This window comes from Camelina sativa, chromosome 16 (genome assembly GCF_000633955.1).
Source record: "Camelina sativa cultivar DH55 chromosome 16, Cs, whole genome shotgun sequence".
NCBI lineage: Eukaryota > Viridiplantae > Streptophyta > Magnoliopsida > Brassicales > Brassicaceae > Camelina > Camelina sativa.
Genome location: NC_025700.1, coordinates 23,601,368 through 23,620,443, shown reverse-complemented (window position 1 = coordinate 23,620,443; position 19,076 = coordinate 23,601,368). Strand labels below are relative to the sequence as shown.

Below are 19,076 nucleotides of genomic sequence, written 5' to 3'. Positions count from 1 at the left end.
ATCTTGTTGCATTTTACATATTGCAGAGTGAAACACAGCTTGATGGAACTGTTCGTTGTGACTACCCATTTTGGTAATACACCTTGTGCTGCTTCAAGTGTTTAGGTTCTCTACCAACCTATTGCATGTCTTATAGACCCATTTTTGTGGCACCAGAGCAGGCAGCAGCTAACGAGGCTATATAAGAGAATTGGACAAAGGTGTTGAACGCTTTTCGGACAATTTGACACTGTCCGCAACTGAAACATCAAGCCACAATGCAGAAACTCTTTTCTTGGTCACATGGATGGAACTGGCGCTTGATGACAGACGATATGGACCAAATATTATGTAGATAACAAAGAGGAAAAGTGGAAAACTTTATTGCTATTAACCGGTTAGTTCCCGAAGACTCTCTCTGCCTATTAACTTTCTCAATAAAGCAATGTAAAAATTTGCCTTGAAATAGTCTTTTATTTTCTCGACGGTTAGGTAAAAGCTTTTCCAACTTTTTTACATATTATGCCGATATATAGCTATTGAATGAGAGAATATAGCTTTTAAGAATGGAACTGAGAGGGTAGAGACTAATATTTCGAAAGTGATGAAAGGAATAGATTCTTTAAAGATCTGAACTTATCTACTGTGCTAGCTCCCATACTGTTACGCCACAAACTTTCCCGGAAAGTGTAAAAGAGAAAAGAAAGATCCTTCCAAAAATGAAAGCTAAATTGTTGAAGACATCTTTAACTGCCCCCAAAAGACAAAAGACAGTAGCAGTTGCAACAACTCACATGTCCTAATTAAGGTAACGAATCCTCAAAAAAAAACTTAAAGAAACTGAGATTGAGATTAGGTCTTTATTAAGAGAATTAAATAAACCAAACTGAAACTAAGACTTTTCAATTGACTGAAGATTTGGCTATCGTTGATCGGTTTAAGAGCCATAAAATCGTATAAAATCAATATCATTTCTTAGGAACAAGGTCACAATAAGCAACACTTTCTTTGTATAGAACAAAACTAAGATCAGTCTCTATTGCTATAGTTGTCTTTGTCTACTGCTATTTTTTCTCTGTAGTTTTCTAAGGACTCTAAACACAATTAAAACAAGCAAACGTGAAAAAAGCAGAGCAGAGTATTGTGAATCAGATGATAGGAGGAGGCGGAGTCTCCCAGACATCAAACACATTCTCTTCACTATGCAATGCGAAAAGACGATCGCCACCAATGGAGAAATCACAGATTGAGCCACCATAGCTTCTTCTTAGCCTAGAAGTTAAGACCCAGTCTGGTCCACAAAACACAGATATAGAATCATTCATCGAAGAGAAAAGCTGACCTTCATGCAAAGCCAGTTTCGGGTAACAAGGCTCGTCAGGCATCTTACTCTTCATCAGTTTACTTCTCGAACTCCACCTCACACTTCCTCCATACATCCTCAGATCAATAAACCCCAAATCCTCAAACTCATTCACCACGCAAATCGAATTGCTATCTTCCATAGCTATTGCATCTCTCACTCTCTTCTCGTCTGTCGCCATTGGAGACCCGATATCAGACCAAGACCAAACCATGTTCTTGTCTCGAAAATCCAACAAGCTAATGTAACAGTTGTCTTTTCTTGGAAACAATGTAGCCACAAGAAGACAATTCTTACCATTCAACCATTGAAGCTTGTCAGCATCACCAAGTGACCAACCGGGACTCTCGTAGAAGAAATCAGTTTGTTTTCCGGTTATCTGATCCCAAACTCCGATCCCGTACTCATTACTCCGACCTTTACAGCTCGCGAAGATCTCATAATCCGGCGAAAAACTCAAAGCTCCAGCTGTATAACTCTTCACCTGATTCTCATGAGAGACCTGAAACTTATACCGAAGATCACCGGATGATGAACTGAACAGTCCCATGCCTCCATCTCCTCTCCCTAATCTCTCACAAGCAGAGAGTACAATGTTATCTGAATCAATCCAGCCAACATCATTGACTCTCTGGTAATCTAGGTTTATCGGAGAGTGCTCTTCCAACATCCAATCATACACATGAACAACACTCCCGTGCGCGACGCAACAACCACCATCAGGACCCGCCCTGATGGCGGTTCCGTCTCCGGGAGATGTTCCTTTAACAGAATCGGAGAGACGGAGTCTGTTACCATCGAACGGACCCCATCTGGCGGTCCGTACGTGGTCAAGTAAACCATAGAAAGAAGCTTCTCTATGAAGGAGACGCTCTGGTATGTTGGCGGGAACGTTAAGGTCTCCGGTACGGAGGAGATCAAGAAGAACGGCGAAGCAATCTGAGTTTCTGTCGACGAAAATAACAGAATCTTGCGGTGAGAGGTTCCATCCGTCGTCGAACAATGCTCCGAAGAAAGAATTGCGACCTGCGTTTGCTAACGTCGTCGCTGTCGTTTCGAAAAGTCTTCCACCTACGTTGAATTTGATCCTGTCTTTTGAGATACCCATCAAAAACAGAGGATGATGAGAAAAAAATTCTAGGAAAGTCTCTGTTTTTTTCCGGAAAATTACAAAATAAAAAGAATCAAGAAAATGATTAGTTTTTAAGAATCTTATATGTTCATAACAAGACAAGAAGCTATGAAAGATTCTTCAGAGATACTCAAGAACGAAGAAGAAAACGAAAGCTTCGATCTTTTTGAATGGAAATTTGAAAAATTTGAACTCTGTGCACACGAGAAAGAAGCTGTTTCTGATTAATGTGAAATCAAAATTTATGAGATGGACCTGAAAGAAAAAAATTTGAACTTTTTTCAGAAATTGAAATGACTCTCTCTCTCTCTCTCTCTCTCTCTCTCTCTGCTTCTTTTTTTCATTCTGTTTACACACAACAGTTGTTCAACATTTATACATTATAAAGACAAAACAAAAGAACATGTCTGAACCGTTGGATGTTAGTGTTCTTAAGGTTTTGGTTTTTGTTTTGATCCAACGGTTGATATTTTAGTGTAGTAGATTGCTAAATCGGGAGAACATTCTCAGATAAGCACACCTCATCTAATTGGTATATTTATATTCTTTTTTTTTTTTTTTTTTTTTTTTTNATGGTATATCTATAGTTATTAACCATTAATTTGTTTACTTTATTTTCTACACACGTCAAGATGAATTTGGGGAGATAACAACAATTAAATATCAATACTGTAGTTTGTATTTTTTTTTTTTTGGGTAATATCTTCTCAAGTGTGATGTCCTTGTCTATTTATTATTGACTTTCGAAGAACAGAACTCTGATATAAAAGATAAGAAGATATTTTATATACATTTTAACAATTTGTTCGAGTTAGTGGAACAATTCACAATCAAATGAACTATATAATAATAATTAATAAACAATCATTTTGTGACTTATTGTATGTTTAGCACCTAATTACACAAGAAATTAGGAATATAGAGCTATAATAAGAAATTTAAGAATTCGACGATAATATGAACTGTTAAGAGTGAGTTGATGTTATCATAATTCGATGTCTTAATTGCAATAAGAAACGAAATCAAACTTTCTCAAATATTCCATCGATGTATAAACAATTGTTCGTCTTAGTGGAATGATTCAACATGATTTAATAATAACCAATCATTTGTGACTTGTTAAGTACTGATTATTTGCCTTGTCATTATCAAAGTATAATTAAAAAAATATGTTAAAATTCTAAATTTATAATAGGAAAACTTACAAGAAATGAAATCTTATTTAATCATTGTTTGTTTGTACGTCTACGTTAATTTATATAATTAGAAAAAAATGAGAGGATTAGTTTATTTTTATACTATCTTATAAAAAGAGAGTAAGAAATTTGTTTTCGTGAGAACGAATAAATGAAAAGATAATGTGCGCAGTTTTATGTTTTTCGATATAAGAGAGAACCAAAGTGATTTATTACAGACCATAAAAAGGCTAAAGAACTGGCGACATTAATATCCACAAGACAAAGTATTGGTTCAATTCGAAACATATTTTTATTCATATAGTATAAGTTACTTTATTATTATGGTTCAGGTTCACCAATAAATTATGTTTAGTTGCAGGATTTGATACGGGTCAAAAATATTTCATTTTTTTAATACCGTAACCAAACCAAATAAAGGAGTATATCATGTAGACCTATACGATATGTATATGTCTTTGCAAAGCAACGACCTAATCTATCTCTCAAGTTTCGTTCACCATATGAAATTACATTGTATCGGTCCATTTGGTCCTTGCCCTAACCGAAAGGATGAGAATGAGAAAGAGCCATAGAGGGCCTAGCTAACGTCGTTATACAATTTAACATTTTCTTAATCTATTTAAATCATTTGTGTATGTCATAAAATTATTTATATTAGTATATAATTGTTCAACGTCAATGAGGGTCATGCGGGTCGTGGACGGCACACCAACATTGGCTTCTTCTTCGTGTTTCGGTCCAAAACATGATTGAGAGTGTTATTATTTATATAAACCATAATACTTTGATTTTTCTAACTAAATTAAGGAAAACTAATAGTCAAACAATATGAGTTGTCCCTATTATATCCATTTTAAACTTTAAGTATTTGTACTTCCAAGGCACTCGCCTTATTCGGATACCTCCATTATATTTTTCTATTTAAACTGCATCTCTATGGACGAATTTTCCTAGGACGTCCAATGTGTACCAATTGTTTTTTGTCGTTGTTTAAACTCCTTGGGTTTGATTTTTAGTTTGGCATTTTTTTATCAGTACATATTTTGCAGGTTTAAATTTGACATATTGACAAGACTAACAAAAATTACTATATTATATAGTATTTAATTATATGTATAAAAATTATACTCAAAGGCAGTACTAGAATAACAGAAGACGGTAGATAACAATTCATTTATTAACTATTTCTAACTTTTGTTAAATAAATTAGTCAACCGAGGAAAAACTCTAGAAGACACCGATTGTAATGTTTGAAACCAAAAATTAAAAACGAATATAAAAGTTCTTGACCCTTGAGTAGTTAATATAGGATTGAACAAGAAGAAACAATGAAAGGTGGTTTAGAAAATAATATTAGGGTTGAACGAGTCCACCTTTCATTTTCTAAACGTATACACACCTAGCCTCCCCTATATATATCCTTTGGTAGAAATAGAATCACCACTTGTAACATATATTTTCTATGAAACTTATCTACTTATTTACGTATTTTCTTTTTTTGATAAATATCTATTTCATGTGTTATATACACATTGTTTTCCATCTTCATACAACTAGATAGAGGAATAAATTTTGGTTAATGAGTTGGTTAAGTTGTCGTCTTCTTATATAGTTATACTTAAGTTATCTCAGAACCACTTAACCACCTCCACACTTCTTGCTTTTGCTTTTTCAGGTATTAGGTCAATATATATGCCAACTCAATTCGTTTCTATTTTTACTTTTTTTCTCGACTAATTTCTATTTTATAAGCAAATTTTGGTTTTTGGTTCAAGTTTGACGCTAGTTGGACAGTTTGATTTACCCAATCGTTAAGGTCAACTAGGAGGTCAAGAGATCCAACTTGACTTTCGTACTACTTTACTTATGATATGTATTATATTTATATATTCAATTTTTGATTTAAGTAAAACTAAGAATAGACTTAAATGATAAATTTAAGATTATTGGCCAAGTTTTTTTTCTTTTCTTTAATTTTGTTTTAGACGAGTCAAAGTAGCATATGTATACTACGGGCTTTGAAGTAACTAAAATAGATAGATTTCAATGACTTGTCATTAGAGGCCTGTCAAAATGACGAGTTGAAAATTTGTTTTCAGTCATTTTCACTAGATTTCATTACTCTAAACTTTTTCTTTTATCATATTAGATAATATTTTATAGTATATCTAAACATAGAAACAACGGTAGAGAATTGATTTTTTTTTTTGTGTGTGAACTGAAATGATGTGTTATACAGCTAACTAAGACCAATAAACAAGAAGTCATATGAATGAATGGGGTGACAGTTAACACTATAATTAACCAAAAAAAAACAGTTAACACTATAATAACATCAACAACATGCATGATGAACTCACATGCGAAGAAATAGTGAGGGAGCGACGACCCATCTCCCAAAGTCTGTTATTTAATTCACTCTTTTCTCTGCCTTGCATTTAACGGTTCACATCATTCAATGCTAGTAGTATTTTATAAGAGCCCATAAATTGAGTTATTGGGCCTAAATAGACCCAAAGTGCTTCAAGAGAAGATGTTGATCCACTATTTTGTTTATCTTTTCCTGATTTCTTTCTAATCTAAGTACAATAGAACCTCTATAAATTAATATTTTTTAAATTAATACTCCTTATAAATTAATAAATTTTTCCAGTCCCGAGTTGGACCGGTGTAAAAAATGACACAATTCAATAAAATAATAAGATAATACTTTTTTTTGAAATCCTATGTAAAAATATGGTACCATAAATATCATAAATTAATAATGTTATAATATATATATATATATATTTAAAAAATATTATTGAAATATGACTCTATTATTGTTTGCTAATTCTTGAATTTGCATTCTTGTTTGAGCTCATATATAATTTTTCTCATTACATCAAAAACTTTTTGTGTTGTTTTCTCAAATTGTATCAAAAAATTGTGGAGCATCCTAGACGCGATAGTTGCTTCCTTACATATAATTGGTTCTAAAGATACAATAATATCTTATTGGACTTCATCATGAAGGATAGTAATAGTGATTTAATCTAAACTCTGAACTTCTAAACATTTTATCATTTTCAACTGGATAATCTAGTAAACTATTGACATCCATCATATTACGATAGCCAAAATTATAAATTAAGAAAATTTTATAAAAGCGTGAATTGTAAACAAAAGTATCTTATTTTTAATAAAAAATGTTTAACTATGGAAATAAAAAATCTCTTCATAAATTAATATCTTATTATTTTATAGATAAATTTCTAATTATTAATTTATCGATAAATTTAAACTTCTATAAATTAATAAAATTTTGTGGTCCTGACTGTATTAATATATAGAAGTTTTACTGTACTCTGTAAATAACTAAATTTTAGAAAACAAAAATGCCTTTGAACAAAAAAAAAAACAAAAATGCGACATCAGAATTATGAATTTATGATCATTATGTTATTTTCACACTTATAGTTGTAGACTTGTAGTTAGTTATGTAACCTAATTATTAAAGAAATAATCAAATGGTCATAGTATTGTATGATTGTATCTTACCTTAAACAATTTATATAAATGAAATTTTCATTATTTAATCAAACTTAAACTCATGTCTTCCCCACTAAAAAAGCCCTCAGTCATTTATTTTTGGTTAAATTTCATAATGTGCTTTTGGAACGAAATTAAATAATTATTTTTTTATTCAGCTAACTCTTTCATAACCTAATAAAAACCAATATCCAGTATATTATAGTTAGACCTCTCCATATATCTAATTCCCAAAAAATGTTATAGAAAAAACAACACATACATGCATACTGCATACTGCATACGTACGCAATGCATAGATGGAAAGTACTAGGAGGAGGTGACAATGCGTGTGTCTGTAGAAATGATTTTGCCGGAAACATGAATAACTTTAATGATTTATGTAAAAAGAACAAACCCATTTTGTGGGTCAATCTCGTTGTCAAGCGAACCATCATTTCCCTCTTCACTCTCAAACTCAATGCCTTTTTGGTAATCTTCCTTATCACACTTTTAACATCAATTTCAGTAATTATGATTAGTACTTATTAATATCTGTGTTTCATGATTGATGCGTCATGCGTGTAGTTACTATTCTTATAAGGTCTAGCTAAAATTGGCATTGACATCCTAGGTTTTTCGTCAGTGACATTTCATGTATGACTATGATACTAAGATACAAAACATTGATTAATTTGAGACTGCAAGGAGAAACTAAAGTATGTGCAAACAAAAAAAGCGGTTTTCAATACACCTTTATGCACGTGTTTCTGGACATCTCCAAGAGGCAACCACTTAAGAGATAATTTAATATGCATTAGGATTTAGGAAGATAATGGTCTAATCGCCTAGGGTTTAGATTAAAAAGTCATTTTCATTTTTCAAAATTAAGAAAACTTTATATAAAAATTTAGGTTAAATAAGAGAATTGAAATGATATGTAATCCTCTTTAGTTTTACTACTCCTTCCGTTTTAATATATTAGATGTTTTGAAGTTTATTTTTTTTGTTTCAAAATATAGGATGTTTACTTTTTCCTAATAAATAACTTTTTTAAAAAAAAGTTTATTGCTTTTTAGTTTTTCAAGTTAAAACTTATAAGGTTTTAGTATTTATCTTTAATTGCATTTTTGTTTTTGGGCAAAATAAGTAACTTTTTTTTTTGGGTCAAATGGCAAAATAAGTAACCATGTTTTGCTTTCTTTAATTGTTTTAACTGTTTTAATTGACTGTTTTTATTATGTAAGTATTTTTCTTAATATGTGTGCTAAACTCTAAAACATGAACATCCAATATATTGAAATGGAAAGAGTATTGTTTAAGTTACTATACATTTATCTATTAAAGAATATTCCTTCTGTCTCATAAAAATTGATGTTTTGAGATATTTTTTTGTCCCACAAAGATTGATGTTTTGTAAAGTTCAAGAAGTAATCATTGAAAATATTTAAAATTTTGAATTATTATTGGTTTAAAATTAAATAATATCTTTTTAGTCAAAAAAAAATATTTAAACTGAGTAGTCATTGTTTTTTTAAAATGTGTAAAAGCTTCTAAACATGAATCTTTTAGAGACAGATGAAACATATAAATAGAAATGTTTGATTAGATATTTATGAGCTTTACTGTACTCATCTTAGATTTTTGGGTTTATCTAGTCGTGTGAGGGGTTGACCACTAATATGTCAATCTTTTGTATGAACCACAACGAAACACAAATGGACCTAGTTTCGTGCGATTGGCTCCCTCGAGGGCCTCGACGGCTCGAACTCATTTAAGTAGGCGTGATTGGGTGGGTAGTTGGGATAATAAAATTTTCTTCTTTAATTTAACATTTATTTATGAAGAATTAAAGGACAATACATAACTTTTGAAGGAAATAAATAACATGTCGGTCAATCGTTTTTTTTCTCCTTTAAAGCAAAAATCTATATGAGTAAACGTTCTTTAATTTCTCTTGGCAATAACCTTATGACTCTCAAAAGGTGAGGTACGTACATCACCAGCTATAGAAAGATTTGACTAAATTTAAAGTTCAAATCCAACGGTAGGTGCGGATGCGAGAAGTATTTGGGGATGCCGATGAGTATTCTCATGTAATGGACAACTGAAATGAGTATTTTTGATAAATGTTAATATTGCTCCTTTTTAAAATGCAGGCTAACTTAAAATAAAATTATATGCATTAGAATTTCAAATTTAATATTTTAAAAACTGAGATCAATAATATTTAAAGAAATTAAGGTAAATAATATATATAAAAAGAATAACAAGACTTTATCATAAAAATCACCAAATAACCAAAAAAAAATTAACACTGAGCAACCACAACCAAGACACCTATTCACATGAAGCAATAAAAAGAATAACAAGACTTGAAAAACAAAATCCTTCCTAAATGCAAAAAAAGATTCCCTACTCGTTGTTGACATCACAATTCATATTATCTTGTGTTCAACATATGAATGTATATTACAACCATAAGTGGACAAGCGCAAGTTTAGGTCCAAAGAGTGGCATAGACCTAAAAATACTTCTTTTTTTTTTCAATAGCATCACCAAAATCAAATTAAACCAACTGCATTGCGGGGAGAGGAAAATATGAAATACAAATTCTACTTCTCAACATGTGTAAAAACTGACGAAATGTTCTTTACATCTAATAAAGTGGTATGAATGATTATTGTTAAAGCTAAGAATCACAACCATTCACAAACATAGCATTTAGTGTTTATAGGTGGTTGCGGGAAAACTATTCATCTCTTTATAAAATATGAGATATTTTTTTCACTATTTCACTATTAACGTCGACTCGTCGTGGTACTCGTCCAACAAAATCCTTTCTTAATAATTATTACCTATTATATCACAAGATTGAAAACAGGGCAAAAAAATTTCAATAGTGTATTCTACTAGAAATATTTTTAATGAACAACAAAAGAAATACCACTAGTAAGAGAAAATTTCACAGAAGATCATTGACATTACAAAGAATATTAATTGGACTCCACATCAATATACAATATTGAAGTATACTAAAATTATCTTATTTCACTTTTAAATACGAAACATTGCTTTCGATTGTAAAAAAAATGAACTCCATCATTATTCTCTCTTTTCTGTTTCCATCATCATTGATATTATATACAAACGTTTCGTAAAATATGATAATTAGTATTACGTTAGTTTTAGAGCGAAAGATACATAATTTCATGGCAACCAATTAAACATGCCATTTGTTATTGTTATAATAGGGAAACGAAAAAATTTATATTCTAATAACTTGTGTCGCTATCATACTAGCGGTTACCTAGATCAAATCCATGATTACATCGGATTCACACGACATGATCATCATATAGTATCCCTTGCATTAACATCAATCACGTGCCATTCACTTGGATACAAACTCTTTTTGGTGTGTGACACTAACATATGACTTGAACATCAAATTATCTTTTGATAATGTATCATACATTCTCATAGTTGTTGTTTGTGAATCTGTGATTGAACACATGCATTTATTTACTATCAAAAATCACATCTTCTTCCAAATGAGGAGTTCAATGCTTACGAAAACAAAAAGTATGCTCTCACACACATATATCTAGTCTTTTAGATAGCACTGTCTAGTTATATTTTTTCTTTCTAACTTTGTATACACTGAATTAACTTTTCTTTTTTCACAAGACTTTGGAGTGGACAAAAAAAAGTCTACCAAATATATGCTTAATTATAAGAAACAATGTAATGATTGGCGAAGTTAAAATTTATATTACTAGGTTGATAAAAATATAAATTGTTGTGCCAGCTATATTTGAAAATAATGAAATCACAACACAAAAAGAATAGTTATGATTTTCTTTATCACAACAACTAAGTTGAAATAGAGCTGTAATAAAATTACAAAATAAAGAGAACAGTTATGATTTTCTTATTACAACAACTTGAGCCACAATTTATTCTTGGGGATAATTTGCACATTAATCATTTTTTTTGTTTTTGTCAAATTACAAAATATTTGTGGATACGTATTAGTTTTTGTCTCAACAACTAATCCACAAATTACTACCGACACTTTTAAAGCCAAAAAGTAAAAGAACATATATACTTTGCACACACCTTTAGTGGCATGACATAAACCATCAATGGAGTTAGATTTCCTAATAAGTACAAGAGGGTATCTTTTGAGAAGAAAAAGAAGAATAAAGAACTTTTAATAATTTAAGATAATGTTCCTTTTCTTTTGTTTTGTATAAAGTAACCCTCATGGATCACACAAACTTTAATAACTAAACGCTGATGCTATGTCCATTTTCTAGTCGTATTAAGTTGGTCCGACGGTCTCATGGCTAATGAGTAGTGACCAATAAGTTTACCAACTTCAACTTCACTTCTTCGCAAATAGTGAGAAACAGAGAAAGTAGAGTCAATGGATACAAATCAATTTACTATGTTAACAAAGATATTTAGTATTAATAAATAAATAAAAAACTTTTTCTCAGTATAAAAATGTGTTTGGTCCAACTAGAAAAATAAGGAGCCAATGACACTGTTTCAGTGTTACTGAAAAATCTCATTCTCTCATTAATGAAAAAGCTTTCAACTCCCTTCTGCTCCTAACTGTCTACATGTCCTCTTCTCTCTCTCTCTCTCTCTCTCTCGTAATTTAGAATTCCCAATTAAAGAAAAGATAGTCTTGTCATAATCAGAGGTAGGGGAAGGGGAAGCTTAATATTTATATATTAATCCAATGACAAAAATCCTCCTTTTTCTTGATTTTATGTCCTTTGGTCTCTCGTGTTCTTGAGAAACACCACAAAGTTAAAATAAACACTTTTCTCTATCTTCAGATCTCTCTTGTTTTTGTCTTTTAACCCCTTGAGCTTTCTGAGTTTCTTGCATGGACACCCCAAAGTAGCTTTACTAAGATTTTGTATTCTTTCTTCTGTTTTGGAAATTTTGTTGCTTAGCTCTTTGGGGTTGGGGTTTCTGGAGTATAAATTTCAGAGCTTTCTTCAATGGGTCTTGGTTTCTGGGGTTATGCATTGATTCTTCCTCTGTTCTTTAAGCAATTTCATTGCCAAGAACCTAACACTGATGGTTTCTTTGTTTCTGAATTCTTCAAACAAATGGGTTTAAGCTCTGCTCAAGCTTATAACTTCTCTGCTCCTTTCTGTTCATGGCAAGGTTTGTTCTGTGATTCCAAGAATGAGCATGTTATTGTGTTAATTGCTTCTGGAATGGGTTTATCTGGTCAAATCCCTGACAACACCATTGGTAAACTCAGCAAGCTTCAATCTTTGGATCTTAGCAACAACAAAATCTCTGCTTTACCTTCTGATTTCTGGAGTTTGAACACTTTGAAGAACCTCAACCTCTCCTTCAACAAGATATCTGGGTCTTTCCCTAGCAATGTTGGGAATTTTGGGCAGCTTGAGTCACTTGACATCTCTCGAAACAACTTCTCTGGTGCAATCCCTGAAGCTGTAGATTCTCTTGTTAGCTTGAGAGTCTTGAAGCTTGATCACAATGAGTTTCAGATGTCAATCCCACGAGGACTTCTTGGTTGTCAATCTATGGTTTCCATTGATCTCTCCTCAAACCAGCTTGAAGGGTCTCTTCCTGATGGGTTTGGCTCTGCATTTCCAAAGCTCAAAACTTTGAACCTCGCAGGAAACAAGATTCATGGCAAGGACACAGATTTTGCTGATATGAAATCCATCACTTCTCTCAACATTTCAGGGAATCAGTTTGAAGGTTCTGTGACAGGTTTGTTCAAGGAGACTCTGGAAGTGGCTGATCTCAGCAAAAACCGGTTTCAAGGTCATATCTCCTCTCAGGTAGACTCAAACTGGTTTGGTTTGATTTATCTTGACTTGTCTGAGAATGAGCTCAGTGGAGATATCATCAAGAATCTAACACGGCTAAAGAAGCTTAAGTACTTAAATCTAGCTTGGAATAGATTCAGTAGAGGGATGTTTCCGAGGATTAAGATGCTTTCTGGTTTAGAGTATCTTAACTTGTCAAACACAAATCTTTCTGGTCACATACCTAGAGAGATCTCAGAGCTGAATGTTTTGAGCACACTTGATGTTTCTGGAAACCATCTGTCAGGATATATCCCAACTTTGAGTATCAAGAACCTCGTGGCTGTCGATGTTTCGAGGAATAATTTGACAGGAGAGATACCATTGTCTATCCTTGAGAAGCTGCCTTGGATGGAGAGATTCAATTTCTCTTTCAACAACTTAACATTTTGTCCCGGAAAGTTTTCAACTGAAACTCTGATCAGATCATTCTTTGGTTCTACAAACAGCTGCCCTATCGCTGCAAACCCGGCGCTCTTCAAGAAAAGAAGATCAGTCACTGGAGGACTCAAGCTGGCTTTGGCAGTGACGCTTTCTACAATGTGTTTACTCATAGGAGCATTGATTTTTGTAGCATTTGGCTGCAGAAGGAAACCCAAATCAAGTGAAGCCAAAGATGTCTCATTAAAGGAGGAACAAAGCATTTCAGGTCCATTCTCTTTCCAAACGGATTCCACTACATGGGTGGCTGATGTGAAACAAGCAAATGCAGTTCCTGTGGTTATCTTTGAGAAGCCATTGTTGAACATCACGTTTTCGGATCTCTTGTCTGCAACTTCCAACTTCGACAGAGACACTCTCTTAGCAGACGGTAAATTTGGTCCTGTTTACCGAGGTTTCCTCCCCGGTGGGATTCATGTAGCTGTCAAAGTTTTGGTCCACGGCTCAACTCTTAGTGACCAAGAAGCAGCTAGAGAGCTCGAGTTTCTTGGAAGGATCAAGCACCCAAATCTTGTTCCATTAACTGGATACTGCATAGCCGGTGATCAAAGGATCGCCATATACGAGTACATGGAAAATGGTAACTTGCAGAACCTGCTTCATGATCTGCCATTTGGAGTTCAGACAACAGATGATTGGAGCACTGATACATGGGAAGAAGAAACTGACAATAGTATCCAAAACATAGGGCCTGAAGGCCCGGTGGCGACATGGCGGTTTAGGCACATGATAGCACTTGGAACTGCCCGAGCATTAGCATTCCTTCACCACGGTTGTTCACCGCCAATGATCCACAGGGATGTGAAAGCTAGTAGTGTTTATCTAGACCAGAACTTGGAGCCAAGATTATCTGATTTCGGTTTAGCCAAAGTCTTTGGAAATGGTTTGGACGATGAGATTACTCATGGCTCACCCGGTTATCTCCCTCCTGAGTTCTTGCAACCCGAACACGAGCTGCCAACACCGAAGTCCGATATCTATTGCTTTGGGGTTGTTCTGTTTGAACTCATGACAGGGAAAAAACCCATTGAGGATGATTATCTTGATGAGAAAGATACAAACTTGGTGAATTGGGTTAGAAGTTTGGTTAGGAAGAATCAAGGATCAAAAGCTATTGATCCAAAAATCCAAGAGACAGGTTCAAACGATCAGATGGAAGAAGCTCTCAAGATTGCATACCTCTGCACAGCTGATCTTCCGTCAAAGCGGCCAAGTATGCAGCAAGTAGTTGGTCTTCTTAAAGACATTGAACCGAAACCTAATCAATGAAACATCACTTTCTGAATCCCTACAAAAATGCTGTTCTTTTCCTTTCTTTGCCTTTTTTTAGTGTTTTGCTCTTTTCCATGGTTCCTTCAAGTTTCTTCATGTGTATCGGTTGTATATATAAGCTTGTTTGTGTTTACCTTTATCTCAAATGTTCTTGCTCCGTATAAAACTTGTGCACAAAGAGGTGGTAATATAAGACGCAGTAGCGACAACTTGACTCCGAACATAATTTTATATAACACTAATTGTATTTGATCACATTCAAGAAATAATTTACTTCAAGAAATGGAGACAGGGGAAAAGGTTGCATATTAGGATGAAGAGGAAGCTTGAGTACTTGAATTCGAGCTCGAGCTCCCGTAGATGTAAGAGCTGAATCCCCAGAACGTCAGGATCAACGACAGGATTTTAAAGCCACTCATTGGATCATGCATCAATATGACAGCAGCAATGCTCGTGATGGGAACTCTCACGGCGTTAAGGACTCCTGCCATGACTGTGGATGCAAGAAGCAAGACCGCGGTCGCCCCAAGAACACCAAGTTGAAACGTGACTGCACTCCAGACAAGAACCTGAGTGTACAAAGACTCGCCGCCTTTGAAACTCTTAGCTTCATGACTCATCCCTTGGAAATCGTTGCTCACAACCATCCCAAGAGTGGTAAACGCGAAAGCTATAAGCGAAACCATGACTTGCTGCTCCAAAGCAACGTGAAATGACCTTCTTCCAAGCAGTTTCACAAAGAGAAGCTCAGATAATGCGAAAATGAGCCCGTGAAGCGCAGATCCACTTATATCCCAAAAGAAACCTGCAAAGTACTGGCTGTTGGTTATATAACTGTACCGATCAGAGCTTGAATCCAACGCTATGATAGCCATAGCACCAATTATTATCACAATGGAGTTAACAACAGAAGCATTCAGCGGCAAGCGACGAAGATGCAAGAAGAGAAGACGTCGAAGCAGGGTGATAAGCGTAGGCATAAGCATACATAAGGTTATCTGCAGCACTCAAGAAACCAAGCATAACATAAGAGAGGAAAAGCTTTGCACTGAGAGGTGTCGGTTTGATCTTTTGAAAGATATATGTAGGAAGTAAGATGAGACAAGTGATTGGCCATCCAGCAACAGCAACCCAAGAGATGATCCATTTGCTTTTACCACCATTGGAGAAGTAAAGACGAGACAGTAAACTAGAAGCCGGGAAAGCTATAAGCATTGCTGCACCGCTGAGGATTAAGAGAATCCAATGTGAAATGGGTTTTGATTCGTAAGCTTCTTGTGTCGATTTCTTCACATTTGACATCCATTGTGAATAAGAAAATGAAACAGATGGTCGTTCTGTTGTTTCATCATCCATTACAAGTCCTGAAACATGAAAACAAATCTGATCAGAATCATGCAAAACTTGACTGAGAATCTCTGTAGAGTTATCTGAAACACAGTATTCACTATGTACCAAAGATTCAAAGTAACCTATGACGAAACAATAGATGACGGCTTCTAGAACCGGAATCAATCAACACTCATACACACTAAAAATCAAAACTTTTTGGAAATTTTCGAATGAATCTAAGACCAAAATCGTCTCAGGGTTTCACAATATCTAAAAAAAATCTCAACTTTGATCAGATTCTTATGATCTTATCTTAACCCTAACTGCAGAAACAGGACTGTTCAACAAGAAAAGCCACAGAATTGTTATCAAAAACTTTAAAAGTTTTCAATTTTATGATTAGAGTCGAATTCATCACGTAAACACCTAAAATTGAGAAAGAAAAAACAGAGTAAAATTAAAAAAAAAAAAAAAAACCCCAAAATTGAGAATTCAGTGTTGAGAGTACTCACTGACTGATAAATTTGACTCGGGATTATCGTCTTTGAAAGATGTCATCTTATTTTACAAAAGCTTATTTATTATTTCTTAAGGTCCCAAATTTTCAGGTGAAGAAGAAACAGAGCATGCGATGATTTAGGCCTCATGAGCTTTATGAGTTTACGGATCCATAGCCGTCGGATTCGCTAACTGACTTTTAACGGCTGAGATCTCATANTTTTTTTTTTTTTTTTTTTTTATTTTTTTGTTTGTTGGTTTAAGGTGAAGATACTCCATGGTTGTTGTTGGTAAAAACTGTTATCTCATGTTAACTAAAGTATATGTTTTGTATATTATGGCATTTTCGTGAACGTGATGTAATATAGAATTACACTTTACAAGTTAATATAGAATTCTTTCGAAAACAAAATGTGTATGTTTTTATGCTGACACATATTTAAAAGACAAACTATTCAAATTTTAAATAAGTTAATACACATAAGTTTTTTTACATCATATTTTTTAGAAGATATACCATTTCCAAAAGGCAACCAGTCCAATTAAAAAAAAAATAATACACATCAATTTTTTTTTCTTTTAAAAGACACAGAATACAGAAGTTTTCAATTTATTCAAAGAAAACAATATAAAGTGAATACCTCTTTTTTTCCAAATTATTTTTTCACTGCCTCATCGCCTTAATTTTCCCACCTTCTCTAGAACTAAAGTGTATGATTAATTTCCTTTCTTTTTTCTGTTTCACTTCAAATCACTGTTGATTCCAAAATATTCAAATAAAAGAAAAAACGAAAGTGAAATCGATGACGATGAGAGAGGGATTATGGTTTAGTATCAACCATATGTCCATCAATGTAATATCATCATTTTGTATATCTAGATTTTTTAAAGTTTTTGTCTTCAAATTATTACCTTCTACTTCAAGAATTAAGTCATTTGGAAACGTAATTACATAAAAATAATGTCATACAAAAGTCATTTGTTGCAGAATAATCAAAGGAGAAAATGTCAAAAGAATCTTCAACTGTCAGAAATACCACAAAAAATTTCAATATTACATCTGATTAAACTAATTTGTTAACTTTTCTTGATTTTTCATGAAGACTTATAATCATTAATTTTTGTTGATTTTCTAGTTTATTCGTTATTTTTTCGATTTATCTAAATAAGTCAAGTTACTTTAAATAAATTTGAAAGTGAAAAATAGAAAAATACAAATTTATAGATAAAACATGTTGTTACATGTAATAACATCTAATTATGCTCTTGTTTAAAAACAATATGTGGTATTACATGTAATTATGCCACACTCAGTCTAAAGGAACGGGATTGAAGAGCAAGGACATGACACGATCAACAATTTTGGCTTTTTGAGGAGAGCCATGGCCATCGCCATATTGATACATGCATTGTGACATGCGTGTCAAATTCATGACAGTTTCTATAAAATCATGATGGAGTAGCCAAGAACTATGATGAGCCATTTTCTCGTTATTCATCTCATCCCACAAGTCCTGAATCATTTGCCGCAAGTACAAACACGCCTTCTCCTCTGAAGCTCCGGTCTCATTCATGTAGCACTGGATGGATTTATAGACGTCTCCTCTCGCCAATTCATCCTATACATACATACATATACAGTATATATCAATAAGGCCAGTTCGCACATCACTTACATACATAAACTGGAACCATTTTTCTAACTTCCTATAGGCATGTTACTTTTTGTTCCATCCATATATATGACCGACCAGCCTCCAAATAATAAATCTAAAATCGAACCTATAATTAATGAGTTTGGGAAGAAGTTGTTATACTTGTGAGGTTGCAAAATCGTTGGCTAGACGAACCACAGAGGCAGAGCATCGGACAATGTTTTGCTGATGTTGGGACAAAGTCTCCAAGACCTGACTAGAGAGTTGGTCGGAGTATACGCAGTAGAAGTGAACATATATCGTTGGGATTGATACTGAAATCCAAGCATTGTGCATGTACTCCTCCAGATTTGGTTTGTACTTTCTTCTGTACCACTTTGCTTCTACTAAATATGCTTTGCATAGATCTGTCCACTAAATTTAAGATAATTTGGAAAACAATAATTTTTTTTCATTAGTTACAACATGAAAGATTATGTAAGAATGGTTTCTATGGTTTAAGAAATTTTTTCATTAGATTTAAAATTGCAATTACTTTACAGAGATTTTTTTTAAGAATTATTTTATAGATTTAATAAATTAATTTTTAAAATAATAGAATAAAACAATACATATGGGGAAAAAATCACTTACAGACTTTTTAAGAAACGTGATCACGTTGATATTTTTTTTCCTGAGAATATAACGTCCAATGCTATTGACTTCATTGTACATAACACGAAAACACAACTTCATGTAGTCGGGGAGTTCATCAAGGCGATTTACATCCCAACTGCAACATAAATTATATAGACAATTCAATCAGTAATCTATATAATGACCAGA

At 33.3% G+C, this 19,076-nt stretch overlaps 3 protein-coding genes, 1 long non-coding RNA gene and 1 pseudogene across 4 annotated transcripts; 2 read left to right on the top strand and 3 right to left on the bottom strand.

The window, feature by feature from the left end:
* On the top strand, nt 1–462 carry LOC109129716. Its single transcript, XR_002036061.1, has 2 exons — nt 1–73; nt 157–462. It is a non-coding gene; the product is annotated as an uncharacterized LOC109129716 (long non-coding RNA).
* LOC104752059 (BTB/POZ domain-containing protein At2g24240) lies at nt 821–2,807 on the bottom strand. Its single transcript, XM_010474125.1, has one exon. The coding sequence runs from the start codon at nt 2,448–2,450 to the stop codon at nt 1,128–1,130; it is 1,323 nt and encodes a 440-aa protein (XP_010472427.1). The 5' UTR covers nt 2,451–2,807; the 3' UTR covers nt 821–1,127.
* Nucleotides 11,736–14,905, top strand: LOC104752057 (probable LRR receptor-like serine/threonine-protein kinase At2g24230). Its single transcript, XM_010474124.1, has one exon. It carries the CDS (start codon nt 12,205–12,207, stop codon nt 14,761–14,763), a length of 2,559 nt encoding a protein of 852 aa, XP_010472426.1. The 5' UTR covers nt 11,736–12,204; the 3' UTR covers nt 14,764–14,905.
* On the bottom strand, nt 14,967–16,717 carry LOC104752056 (annotated as a pseudogene).
* Nucleotides 17,799–19,020, bottom strand: LOC104752055 (tricyclene synthase, chloroplastic-like). The gene is made up of 3 exons (XM_010474123.2): nt 18,885–19,020; nt 18,414–18,665; nt 17,799–18,215 (listed from the first exon to the last, which is right to left on the bottom strand). Exons 1-3 carry the CDS (start codon nt 18,984–18,986, stop codon nt 17,907–17,909), a joined length of 663 nt encoding a protein of 220 aa, XP_010472425.1. The 5' UTR covers nt 18,987–19,020; the 3' UTR covers nt 17,799–17,906.